Source organism: Haemorhous mexicanus, chromosome 10 (assembly GCF_027477595.1).
Source record: "Haemorhous mexicanus isolate bHaeMex1 chromosome 10, bHaeMex1.pri, whole genome shotgun sequence".
NCBI classification, from domain to species: domain Eukaryota; kingdom Metazoa; phylum Chordata; class Aves; order Passeriformes; family Fringillidae; genus Haemorhous; species Haemorhous mexicanus.
In genome coordinates, this window is record NC_082350.1 from 14,111,296 (window position 1) to 14,125,449 (window position 14,154).

A 14,154-nucleotide genomic window follows, 5' to 3' on the forward strand; every position below is an offset into this window, starting at 1 on the left:
TGTCAATTACTCTAAAGTGCTACAACACCTGTATTTATCAGAATTAAAAACACACTTGACAAATATATTGTACAATAAAGTTTATTAGCTGTTCTCCTCTTTCTAACAAATGGAATGGATAGTGTTGATAATTCTTTACAAACCAAAGCTGATTTGGTTGTGTGACTGCCCCATGACTGCCATAAGTACATCCCTCTAAAAAACAATCAGTTGCAAACAAGCAATGGCAGGTACCAAATAATATGGGAATTAGAGAATTTCATTATTGAAGGTTTTGGTACAACGTATTCATAACATTCAGCACAGAAGTTTGTGCATTGCAAGTGGAAGATCTTGTGCCTGTGCAATCCGAGACGAACACGTACAGAAAAAAAAATATATTGTTGGCTCTGAATTCTCCCTTTGGTTAAGACATGCATACTACAGAGGGGTCAGGGGAAGACAAACACCCAGAATTGCGTAGAAAAGAGGAGAACTTGCATGTATTTTTTCCTTGTACTAATATTCCCTGGACTTCATGCCCAGCCATCACAGCCCATTTGATTTTTCCATGATTAAGGAAGGTAAATTCTAATTTGGTTTTTTATTTTTATTCAAAACAAAAAGCTAGGAGTAGGTGGTAAAAGAAAAATATATATTTTATATATATATATTTATACGTGTGCGCAACTATGTAAAGAAAATAATTCCCATAGTTACAGAGTTTAGTTAAAGAAAGTTTAATATATATATATTTATTATAACAAAATAGGCAGTTATTGTGGGTAAAATATTCATTAAAATCTGACCCCTAAGAACACACACATTTTTAGGCTATGAATCATTCTCTCATTGCCCTAATGACCATCTCTGCAGCTGTTTTCTGAATTATTGCCAATGCAAATTTGGCATTCCTCTGAAAAATACAAGGTTTCCTAGCACCTAAACATATTTTTAGGCTCAAAAAGTGTGATGACCATTATCTATAAAGAATTTCTGTAACACACTATAAATAGTGTTTCATGAGGAAGATTAAAAACATTACACATCTTTGTCCCTAGCAATTTTATTGGCAAAAAATGAAAAAATAGATTATAAGAATATCCGTATGAAATTATGAAAATGAATATCCCTTTAAGAGTAGTAATGGGACTTAATGAAAATGCTAACTCAAAATTTAAAAGTTTCTTTCTAACTGCCTGGAAAGAAAAAAAGATACCGTGACAATAGGATTGAATTCAGAAAATAAAACCTGAAATTGATTGCCCTGACCAAACCATGCTATTAAAGTTAAGCGTGCAAAGTTACTCATAATTTACAACTTCCTTGAATACAACTTTTCTTTCAATTGTTATGAAATTTTAAAAGAATGTCTATAAAGCTTTTTTGAAAAATCTTTGAAAGTTACTTTCCCTTAAACATTAAGGAATTTTACCCAGCAATTCCCTCCCACCCCCACCCTAAACTAATAGCTGGTCAGGCCATTCCACTGTCATGTTTGAAAAATGGCAAACCAACAACACACGATAATACAAATTATTTAAACTAAGAGAGACACCAAATGTAAAGCATTATGGGAACTGCAGAATGTGATGGTTAGGGTATGAACCACGCTGGAAAGAACTAGAGGCAGGCTCCACTGGAAGGGCTTAAGAGTCGTCAGATGTAGTAGGTGATGTCAGTTAGAAAATGAAAAATAAAAATCTGTTTTCATAATTTTTCCTTTGCTGGAACCCAGATGTAAGGACCAGACTGTTCCTCTATGATCTGTTTCACTTGGTTGTAGATTTCTTCCAGAGTGTCTCCCTGGACAATAGCTGCAAAACATAATGTGGCAATCAGCAATCGTCCCTCCTCGTTCCGTGCAGAAGCCAGGCTGCTCCTTCCCCTCAGGGTGACAGGAGGATTTCTGACTGCTGAAGGAACAGACACCCTTGGACACTCCTGGTTTCAGTGCTGGACTGAAGCACAGAGTGGTACTGCAGGACACACCAAGCACTTCCTTGGGGATAGGGAACTTCCACTGTCCTACCTAGAATATGCATAGAACTGAGGAGTTTTTTAACCTTTTCCTAGCTACATGTTCCAATTTGCCTGAGTCAATTCCCATCCTCCAGTATTCTTTTTGGCCCAACTTTCATTTGTGTTTCTAACACAAAGCAAGACAATGCAGGGCTGTGCCTTCACAGGCTGGTGAACTCCTCAGCTCTCTCCTGAAGCTGCACAGCAAGGCAGGCTGACCTCGAGATGTCTACCCAGCTCTGCCTTTGCTTTTGGCTAAAAAAAGGAGGAAAAGGAGGAGTTTGTTGTCCAGACAAGAGATTCCAGATTTATAGACAAGAGGCTTCCTTAGACAGTTGAAAGTGCAATCTATACTCATTCCTATCATGTTGGTTGATGTATTTTTGCCAAGGCTAGAAATTAACTAGAAATGAGCCAATATGGATGTGTTCTGACATAGCAGAATAAAATACAGTCTGGTGAAAACAAAAAGGTTTGAGCTGTTTTTACCAACAGTTCAGCCTGGAAGAGCAATCACTGTGAGACAGTAACTTCTTTTTAATTAGTGGCACAATCTCAGCATCAATAATCCAAGAAGTAAAGTTTAGCATGAAAGACAGTTTTGGAGGCAGGTCAGACTCACTCTTCTGTGCATTAATAGAGTAGCGCTGATCTGAGCTTTGCTTTTGTGCAAATTAGTTCCCTTTTATTCCTACCATTCCATTCTTATCTCTTAAAAACCTCCCCATCTGCAGCTCAGTGCTGTACTGGCTGTGGGAGGAGGCTGCTCCACTGTTATAGGCCAAGTATAATGTTCACAGTACAACAGTGCATGAGAAAGAGTTAGAAATGTCTTTGCAAAGCAAATAGGCCATAAGCTTCAGCATCTGCTCTCCAGCTAAGTTCAACCACACCTCTTCCAAACCTCAGTAACCTCAAAGCTGAAGGAGGATGTGCTTTTCATGTACTTCAGTGTAAAGTTTAAGTCTGTGGAAACAGAACCTGCTGTTGAAGCTGGAAAATGGCAGAAAGTCTTAGAGTTTTCAAAACCTAAATTAAGCTCCCAGTAAATTTTTGTTTATTTTTATATTAACTGATCAAAGTGAAATCAATGTAGAGATATTAAGATGCCTCTGTACCTCAAAGTAATCACACATCATCTGAAAAACAAAGCTCACTATCTCAGTGGTTAAGCAAGTACCATTTTTACAGCAAGCCATAAAATTTCAATTCTGGCAGTGAGCAGTGACAAGCAAAACACACCTGTGAAGTGTTCAGTAAATTCCTGCTCCAGTTTCGTGGCTCTCTCAAATGTCTTCCTGGCTTGCTCTTCCGTTAAGCGTTTATTCATTTCCCTGAAAGTGCAAATGTTACAGCGCTTTTAAACCAATACAAAATACTTGGAGTCTTTAAGGTTTTAAACTGTTGTTTGAATATTAATCCTAATTAAAAGATTAAACACTAAAGACTCCAAGCAAAGACTGTAGTGCAAATGAGCTGTTCTGGCCTCATGTTGCATGGAATTTAACACAATGACATTTGTTTCTAAGCACTTGAATTTGGATTAGAAGCCCCATCTTAAAGTCCCTAAAAATTAAGCTCAGGGAATTAAATATTATTTAAAACACAAGCATTACAATTGTCTGCATATAACTTGCAGTTGGCTTTTCAAATACAACAGTCTCAAACAATTTAGCCTGAGGTATTTTACTTTTACTCACATGATATTTTCCACTGTTTTGGGTTTAATAAAAATGGAGATTGGGTACAGCTGGGCAATCTGCAACCTTTTGATGGCATTACCAGAAACATCAAGAATGCAATGTTTACCCTAAAAAGTGAGAAAGGAAAATGGCACTAAGCAAAGTTTAAGTCACATGTAGCATAGCATAATAATTTAGAAGAGAAAACATGTCTCTACTGAAACCAAGAAAATGAGAGTATTTGCATCAACAATACTGTGATTTCACCACTTTGGCACAAGGTCCCCCAATCTCCTCTGCTGGATCACACATCATTTGAGACGTTCCTGACCCTTCTTTCTTCATTCCTTTCTTCATCACAGCTTGCAGCCCAATCAGCAATGCAGAACCATACAGTGGAACAGCTGGACTTCAACCACACCACCAAAATTTTGTATTTTGCTTTGTTTTGGTACTAATATGAGGATGCAGTTTAGAGAGGAGCTAGATGACTTAACTGGCATACCTGAGGGAGTGCCACCATATTCAGGTGGAACTGCAGAAAAGCCCTCTCCTCTCACAGGTACCAGCCAGGAAAAATACCACATTGGAGATGGTGAATGCAATTTATTTGTGTTGATTTATCATTCATCTCTTGAGAAACAAATATAACTTGACTGTTCCTTGGGCAGCTGGAAGACAGTGTGGTAAGGCTGCTTTCCTTCCCCTCTCTATTCTCCCACTAAAAAGAATTTCCAGTTTCATCTCAAAGGCTCCTCCTGTTCTCAGCTCCTTTCATCTCAGATATTATCATTTCCACCTCACACATTTTTATTTCTTTCCTTTCTGAGTAGCATAGGAATAATTTTGCAGACTGTCATTTTAGAAAGGTACAGGAGAAGAGGAACAAAAAACCACTTCTGGGTGACTACATTAAAGAATAGCTTTTTCTTTATCAGGACACCAATGTGCATTGCAGAAATCTGTGAGCCAGGATACAAACCCACAAGTACCACATAACCAAAGGTTACTCATATCATACAACACCATTCCTTAACTCCTGGGAGGTCATTCCTGGAAGAATGTCTGAAATGACTGACATGCTTCTGCTTCCTGGCAGAAGAAATAACTGGGATCATTTACATTTGGTCTCTTTCCCAACAAAATCAGAATTTTACTTCAGGAATATTTAAAGAGAAGTGTTCTTCCCCCATGAACAATATGCATGCCTCTTGGCTTTCAGCTGATGGTAGCTGTTTCCCAAATCCAGTCCATGGGTCTGGATGCCAACTGGTAGCATTTTAAAAAGGTGTCTGTATGTCCTAGCAGAGTATTTTACATGCACTGATCTGTCTACATCTTTAAATGTGGCACATGCTCTGAGAACTGAGAATTAAGAGCATTATTTGAAAAAGAAAGACCAAGTAAACCACTCTTTGTGTTTGGCCCAACAATTTAAGCCAGGAACCAAAGGGTGGAGGGCTAGAGAGCCAGCACAGTACCTGTGCCGGACCTTATGGGATATAACCATGACAGTTTATTCCAAATCAACAATAAATGTGCATTAACTGTGGCCTCGAGACACAGATTTGCAAACTGCTGATGATTCCAAAGGAAAGAGGATATGAAAATTCTTTTCAAGTTCAGATTTGAAAGACAAGGAAAAGAAACACAAGTACATCATGCTACAAGCATGTTTTCATCCAGGGAAGCTACTTTGCTCTTTGCACAGTGCATTTAGAATAATATTTTATATATTTTAGTTCCTTAGTTGCACTGCATCTGGTTGAGAAGCACCACACAGCAACCAGTGCCTTCTATAACTGAACAAAAAGAAACATCAGAAAGCATCTTTAGCTGTGTCCATTGTGGGTAAGGAAATGAGAGAGACAGGGATCAGCTGGAAGCATGGGCAAATGAGCACAACTGAAGGCTATTTTAGGAATTCTGTTTCTGGTTCTTTTGGGGTAATAGCAGTCACTTCTTTCTTCTCCTAAACCGGTTTAGAAGACTTGGAAATGATCTTTTGCATCCCAGCAATAAAACCCACTGAAAAGACTCATCTTTTCAGCAAGATGGAAAAGAATACAAGGATGGGAATAATTTCAGATCAACCAGTTTACAGCCCTGTCATGATTTTGAAGTACAGTTCTGAAGGATAGGCCATTGTTTCCCAGAAAAATAATGTCAGCTGCAACTAAGAAATTGCTGCATCTACCCAAAGTCCCATGGTGCCTGTGCAAGAGATTTGACTGCATGGAAACATCTGGTAATACTTTGTTCTTCGTGTCCATTTATGAAAGATTCAAAGCAATTTTGTACCTTACTAATCCCCAGATGGAGAAAAGAAGAGAGTCGATTTCAGGTCCAGGATGGAAATGAAGGATTGTATTTGTGCTACCAAGTAAAGCAACTGCCAACAGATTTATAATGTTTAAGCTATTCAATAATTTCATCATTTAACCACAAATAATTGTTTCATAGCTTTGTTTAGCCTCCAATACAAAATACTGTTCATTTACTTGAACAATTCAGTAATTAATATTATATTCTTTCCTTTTCTCACTCTGTCCCATGGGGCCAGGTTCCATTCCATATGGTGACAAAGACAGGAGAAGAAAACATTATTTGCCCCACAGAATCTCACTGTGTTTGCCCTGGTTTTGCTTCCAGTAAATTCAGTTACCAGAAATAGCAAAACTCACCCATTTGGTCAAAATGGGCTACAGAGTCAGCAGCAGAACAACTCTCATCAACTCCACATGGAACAGTTGCAAAAAATTTTCACCACATGATTTTCTTTAAGACAAGCACCTTATTCTCAGAAATTTCCCTTTTCCCACTTTTTTTTTAGACAGATCAAGTCAACTTCAGTAAGACTTGAGACATAATTAGAATCTGCAATAAATAGTTAATTCAAATAACTTTGGAATAGAAACAGTCAGGTTAATATTCAAAACAGATGGGTAGTTATGGAAAAAAATACTTATAAAATTGAATTCTTTACATTTACTCTCTTCTCTTTGTTAGCTAAAACCATGAAGAGCACAAAGAATAACATTTTTGCAAGTTTTCTTTTGCACAGGTCTATGTCAAAAGGACCCTCGTATTAGTTAACTCCAACAGCACTACTCTTCATTAGTTAATGATCTGTGTATGTGAGCTAGGTTAATTAGCCTATAATTCCAGTTATTTCTTCTGCATTCTCTTTAAATGAGAGGGCAAATTATGGTTGCTCTTTTTCCACAATTTAATCATGACACTTTCATTATTCCAAAGCTTCATTATTTCCCTAAATGCATCTGTGACAATAAACTTTGTTTCTAGCCTTATTCAAATTCCTTGAAAAGTCAGAATGTTCCTAATGGCTACTTGCCATTCTTCTCTTTCTCCCTGTCAGCACAGGCATATAATCACCTCAGCAAATGAAAGTAAGTGGCACTGATTTACCTTTTCTGCTACTTCTCTCACTGATTGGACACTTGTTCCATAAAGGTGATTATTGTACTGGCCAGCTTCAATGAATTTGTGATCCTGAATATCCTTCTCCATTTGCTCTCGAGAAGTGACAAAGTGGTAATCACGTCCATCCACCTCATAATCTCGTTTTGGTCTAGTAGTATCTTTAAATATAAACCAGTAGTTTTTAAAGCAAAACAAAAAAAACAGTGACTTTTTTCTTACAATATCCAAAAAGCCTCCCATTTATACTGCAAAATTGTTACAAAGATACTGATATTAAGATAGGTCTGTAAAGTCTAAACAATATATTAACTTTTTTTAACCCATCATACAGTGGATGTCTATGAAAAAATAAAAGAAAAATATAATCTAAAATTACTTGAGTATTTGCTGAGACTTACGTGGAACACATGAGCCAAATTTATCTGGAAATTCTGAGATCAGGTCATCATTTATTCTGTCTTTCATGGGTCCCAAAACAATCACGGGTCGAGTGTAACTGACTAATAAACATAAAGGAATAAGGTCAGTTGTATTTCATATGACTGTTAACTTTTAAAGAGTTCATCAAAATAAACTCTCTCACAGAGCAATGATTTTAATACTTAAAAGAATATGTACTTCTAAAGAGAATAGAAATACATTGAAGAACATCAATCAGTCAATACCATAGTCATAGTAAGATGTTAGACTTTCACTCTCAAATCACCATTCTCAGTGATTGAACATGAGTTTTAAATTATGAAGCCTTTGGGAAAAAAAAAACCTTCTCACAAACTAACATCCTAAATTCTAATGGAAAAATGAAAGAGGGGATGTTTGAAAATCTTCTCAATTCAAAGAGGCACCTAAGCAGCAGCACAGTTCATAGAATTTTGTGTCTGTGTTGGGAGAAGCTTCTTTTCCTCTAAGGCCACAATTAAGCACTCACATACCAAATGACTCAAACATAAATAGTTTCTGTAACTATTAAACACCCTTACAAAATTAAGTGTAGTACCTTTTGAAAGTAGTTTAATTATTTATAATAAAGGGATTTTGGTTGGAAATTAGGTTTAAGCAGATTATGTCTAATTACACTGTAAGAACCTTTAAGACAGTAATGCCTAAGTATGTTGCCACGATCATATAATTTCAGCAGTACAAATTTTAATTTTAGGTTCAATCTGTCTGCACAAATAAGTACCAATTAATTAAAGTCTGGCCTATTAAATATATTTTAATTTGACTCAGAGCTATTTCCTTTCTACTCTATTACTGTATTTGTAAGAGCAATGTCTTGAATCCAGTATCTATTAACTTATTAATTATGTAACAAACATCTTTGCTGTTTCTCCCTTTGTGAGCCCCTCTGGTGAGGGGAAACCATTCCACTGGAAATCAGTAAAAAGCAATTTTTTAAATGCAAGTGTGAGAAAATATTTTCTCCTAGTGATTTCCATTTCATTAAATTTTACTTTTTTCTGGAAAATAATCCCTTGGCAATTATTAACGAAATTAGCCATATCAGAAAACTGTAATGAAATGGGAGACTGATTAGAGACATTTCAATTGGAGTTGGTAAATAGACAAATGACCTTTTCACATGCTTTTTGCTGTGACACAAACAGTGAGAATGCTAAAGCAATATGAAACAGAAGAAAACTATAATTTATGAGGTTCTCACTGACAAAACTGTTAAGCATACTGTACTTTCCTTCCACAATATAAACCACACAAGAATTATTGAAGTAGCACACTTTTGGATTCTGCACTAAATAATTGAGAGATTTTATTTAATAATTTATGCCTTTATGATTTATTCATTTGAATAACAGTAAGTTTCGACTTTAAAAGGCTGAAGAAGTTTATCCTGGTGCTTAGTACATAAGGCCATGCAAAGCATTCTAACAATTCAGATAATTTCATACTCAGCAAAATATACTAACCTTCTTGTTGATTGACTGGTTCATATGACAACACATATTCCTCCTGGCCACCTAAAATGTAAAGGCAAAGACACATCAATGTATTTTTTTCCTAAAGGAACATATTCCAAGGGAGTCATTCCATGGACTATGATGATACAGACACTGCCCAGCATTATGCATTACAATGATGCTGATGAGGGACACCTTTCAAGAGCCATGAAATCTATACCTCACAAAGCTAAGCCAAACACTGAGCTTTAAAGCATAAGACACAGAGAGTAGAAAGAAGTTCCTGGTGTAGGTTGGCATGTCAAGCTGGCATTGAGCATGAGGAGAATTTTCAAGCATTGCTGAGGTGCTGTTCCCCACGAGCCCTGGGTGCAATGCATGCATGCTGTCATTCACTGCTAGAGCAATGCCTCCTGCATTGGGAACGCTCTCCACACTCTGCAAACAGCATCTACAAGAACATTTTTCCATATTTATACATTGCTGGCAACTGTGTTGTCAAGGTGAACAGATCTTCCATGACCTTTATCGTGAATTGGCATTTCCACACACATCTTCAGCCACTGTAATTCTACCAAGAAAGCTATGAATGTATATACTAAACAACTACTATTTTATCAATTAATTTTTAAAGACAAAGTTGAAAGCAAATAATGCTTTGGATTGTTCTCAGCTCCAGGAAGCACATTAGCAGTGAATGAAACTAAAATAACAGAATCTTGAATTTTGACAGCTGTAGGCTTTTTAAATGTTAGTGAAAGCATTTGAAATATACCTCAGTTGCCATCTCTCTAAAAGATTTCTTCTAGTCTAACATGGTATCTCTGAGGAAAATTTCTTTCAATGAAATCACTAAAAATTAACTGTGACAGCAGAGAATTTATAATTCTGAAGACACAAGCTCAAATTACATGACATTGCTTTGAATTGAAGAAAATACAGTCCTCCAATATTTCACTTGTCTAACTTTGGAACATTCTTTGATGTTTATAAGCCGTACTTAAAACAGGCAAAGGAACATACCAAGGCTACACCACAGTTTATGTAGAAACAGAAGGCAGATGAAGGCTTTTATAAATGCAAATAGAGCTTCTATGTATCTATTCTTTATTTCAAAGAAAATGCAAATATTTTAAATATAAATGTTACCATTTCATTAACAGAAATCTCTCTCTTATTTTGCAATAAATTTGCATTCAAACTATCCTACAACAATACATGAAGGAAGACTTTCATTTCCTGAATTGTTGCAAGTGAGGAATACCTTAAGACAGACACAAAACCATGCAGCCTGTACATTTTAATATCTCAAAAAGTTACTCATGCAGATGGATTTCAGAAGGACAGTATATACTTTCAGAACCCTTTTTAGGCTAGGGAGAGGAACAGGAAATCACCAACTATCAACTCATCTATGAAAGATCCAGCTCACATAGAATCAGATACTTCTTTGGAGAAGCCACATTGCTATAAGGTCAAAGAATAGTTATGCAAACTATTAAAGAGATAAGAACAAGTAAAAAGCATCCCCTGATTGAGGGCAAAAAGTATATATTGTCACTGCTTTTCAATACTTTGGAAAAATTAGTATTAACAGAATGAACCTTTTGAACAACCGTACTCATCTGTAATCAAGATAACTTTCATATTAGACAGCAGTAAGAAGAAATTAAAAGAATATTTTAGTAAAAAGTGCTCAGAATTACACATTGAGATAAACAAATCCATGACATTCATAACAAAATCATGGCTTCTCAAGAGACAATAAAGTAAAAAACTAACTAGTAGTACCAATAACCAGCTTTAAATGTAAATAAAGCTAGCTCTCAGAAAAACCTTGGAAGTGAGGGAAGAGAGGGAAGCAGCACGATTAGAGAGTTTTAATGGTGTGCCATTAAAAACTATAAAAATTTCTGTTTATCAAAGGCAACTTCCATATGTGCTTAATTCTGTGTTATTCTCAGGGAATACAGATGCCTCCCTCAATTAGTTTCTTTTCAATTACAGTCTGCAACACCACCAGCATTTTGCATACATGTATACACATTCTCTCCTTCAGTGTCATCATCTGGAAGAAAATATGTGGCTCATTACCTCTGAAAAGATCGACAGCCAAACAAATATATCTGTTAATGAACCCCCTTCCTTATTATCCTGACATAAATTAGGTATTTCTGCAGTGCCCATTACACAGCAGGCAGCCAGGAGCTGAGCACTGAACCATTGCATGACTTTCCCTGCTCCTTCTTTTCATGTTTCTCTTCAAATCCTCCACTTTGCTCTTGTCCTGCTCTGCTCTACCATGGCTTCCAGGCCTAGACTGCAACCTTACTGGGGGGCTGTTCACTGGAAATGGTTAGTGGGATTCCAGTCCTTGCTGTGGTTTCAGACATGGCAAAGCACAGCAGAGCAGCACCATGCAGCCTATTACCCACCATGAGCACGGAGTGCTGCTGCGGCTGGGGTAATAGTAACCACTACTGGAGCTGATGCTAGCAGTAAAAGCAAACTGAGTGTGGTATTTAGAAGACACTTTGTGTCCAGGAAGAGAGAACTAGCATGCTGATTTATCAAAACTGACTCCAGCACTGAATGTGTGTCGTATGCTTTGAAGACAGTTCATACTAAGCACCCACACTTGACAAAATAAATGAGCTGAAAGCAAGGGTAAATACATGTTTACTTATCTGTACTTCCATTGAAGTACATACATATTAAATGTGAGTATCAGTTGTGAAAAACTTTAGATACTTACAGCATTATTTAACAAATTACAGAGTTTGGCTGCACTTTCAGTATTAAAGCTCAGCTACATAAAATTATATTTGTCAGCATTAAATTTGCATTTAAATTTAACAGGTCTAGCTAGCTCGTGTAATTTTTAAAAAATTAGTAGATTCAAATTAGGCTGAAGTAAGAAAATCACAGACAACAATAAAAAATGTCCATAAAGGAGGTTTGTAGTGATTCTAGGGAGTTTTTTTTTAAACAAAGACATGGAACAATTTACAGCACTCCACCAAATACACAAATACAGATTTTACCTGAAGCTGACTGGGAAGTTCTATTTAACATGTAAATACCCAGAAAAGACAGACAAACAAAACCAAAGAAAGAGCAGCAAAACAAAGGCTCTGAATAAACAAAGAACTTAAAAACACTTACGGTAACTACTTTCACTATCGCTGGCATTAGAGGTTACATGCTCTGAAATTGCAACACAATGGGAAAAAATAAGGAACATACACCAATGGCATGAGTCAAACAGAAAGAAAATCGACAAAAAATAATCCAGATGAAAGACAATACTCATATCAAAGTGCTGAAATCAATACATACTGCATATAAAAGTTTTAACGTACTTCTCATAGCTCTCAGGATCAAGCTTAATTTCATATGAAAGGAATTGATGTTAATAAAAAGAAAAACATTAAATAGCACATAAAATAAGATTACAAAAAGTACACTAATTCATAATTAACATGTAACCCTACAATTTTTATGTTTTCACTTCAGGATGAATTTTGTTGTGTAAAAACCTTGGGATTATGAATTTCAACTTTTATGCAAGCAATTTACTGATTACATTCGTCTCTTGTAGAGAAAATACTGGATTATATTAGAGGAAATATAGTGCAGCATGTAGCACAACTTGAATTAGGTGTGATAAGGCAGTTTTTAAAAGTCTGTGCTGAAAAACAGACAAGAAACATGTTCCTTTTATTGAACAGAATCATCTAGAGATATTTCTGGATCATATTACATAGTTCAAACTAGGTATGATCATAAGGCCATAAAGGCTGCTTATGATTTTATGTTCTAAACCATAAGGCCATAAATGTTGCTAAAGTTTTCTGGTCTAGACCAGGAACTCCTTTGAAAGTAGCCACCTCAGAATTGAGAAATGAATGTTACAGCTACTAGAATTTCTACTTCATGATTGAGGACAGGTACAGAAGTGCACTAGCCCTTCCAAGTAATTTCACAAACACGGTGCCTTACAGTTATGCCTGGGGAAGAAATGCTACCCCTGATGACCCTTAGCCACATCCCTTTAGAGACTCCATTTCCTACTGCATAAGTGCCTAACAATGTATGTATTTAATATAAAAGCAAGGTCTTGGTTTTTATTTGTCCTTTTCATACATTTAGTGGTGGGGTATGTACACAGAAACATTTCTATTAAGAGTAGGTAGCAACTTTTGAATCTGACTAGATTCAAACAGAAATACAAGAAGTGCTTCAAGTCACCCCATCAGCCCTTCATCTGGTCTAAAACCATCATAAGTGTTCAAAATAGAAAAACTCTCCTGGCATTTGTTAAGGAAAAGTTGTGTTTGTTTTAAGTAGCTGTAAACATCAGTCACCTAGAGAGAGGAGTGAAAACTGTTACTAGTTAAAGTAGCACAGCAATGGTTGTACTATTACTGTAAAGAGCCATAAGGTTATTTTTAACTAAATAAAAATACGAGGACAAGATATAAGTAACATTAAAAAATAATCACCAAATTAAAAACACAATACTGTTAAGGACAAACAAGAAAGCACTGGTAGGCTTCTGAAAACAAAAAAAAAAATCTAATATGACAGTCACATAAACTTTACATGTTCCTGAAAGCAAAAACTCCAAAAGATTACAAACTAGGAAAAGCTTATGAACCAGTTTTAGTTAACCTCCTTATGCCAGTGGAGCACCAATCTCAAAGAGATCTGTCAAAAAAAAAAAGTAGTAATTTTTCAGATGGAGGTTAAAATAACTTGGGAGTATTTTGATCACTTACTCAGGCCTTTTGATCCCATGTCGTCAGGGACCTCCTGCAGAGTAGTCCCCAGAGGGCAAGCAATAAAAAGACAATCACAAAGAAAATAATTGTCAGTAATATATAAAATTGGCGCTACGACAGGAGACAGTTCCTAGAACATCACAGGGAAAAATGAGTCTATAGAATTTGACTTGACTGGCACATGAAGTGCAATCAGTAATGCAAATGGCAGAGAACACAGTTTGTTTTGAACCTGCTCTGAATTAGCAAATTTATGCAACTCCGTTTTGAGAATACACATTTTTTAACTGCTGGCAAGAACAATGAAAATCAGAGTAACCTCTCTTC

At 36.2% G+C, this 14,154-nt stretch overlaps 1 protein-coding gene across 6 annotated transcripts in view; it reads right to left on the reverse strand.

The window, feature by feature from the left end:
• Positions 1-65: 65 nt before the first annotated feature.
• DLG1 (discs large MAGUK scaffold protein 1) overlaps positions 66-14,154 on the reverse strand; it is a 143,088-nt gene continuing 128,999 nt past the window's right edge. For 4 of the 6 annotated variants that reach the window (XM_059855418.1, XM_059855417.1, XM_059855415.1 and 1 more), the window contains 7 exons: positions 12,209-12,250; positions 9,053-9,103; positions 7,526-7,627; positions 7,113-7,285; positions 3,702-3,811; positions 3,244-3,335; positions 66-1,796 (listed from right to left, as the gene is read on the reverse strand). In XM_059855418.1, coding sequence (XP_059711401.1) covers positions 1,690-1,796; positions 3,244-3,335; positions 3,702-3,811; positions 7,113-7,285; positions 7,526-7,627; positions 9,053-9,103; positions 12,209-12,250 — 677 coding nt within the window. In that variant the 3' untranslated portion in view covers positions 66-1,689. Of the gene's footprint in view, positions 1,797-3,243; positions 3,336-3,701; positions 3,812-7,112; positions 7,286-7,525; positions 7,628-9,052; positions 9,104-12,208; positions 12,251-13,824; positions 13,859-14,154 lie in introns of all 6 variants that reach the window. The other 2 variants (XM_059855419.1, XM_059855416.1) reach the window with 1 other exon arrangement.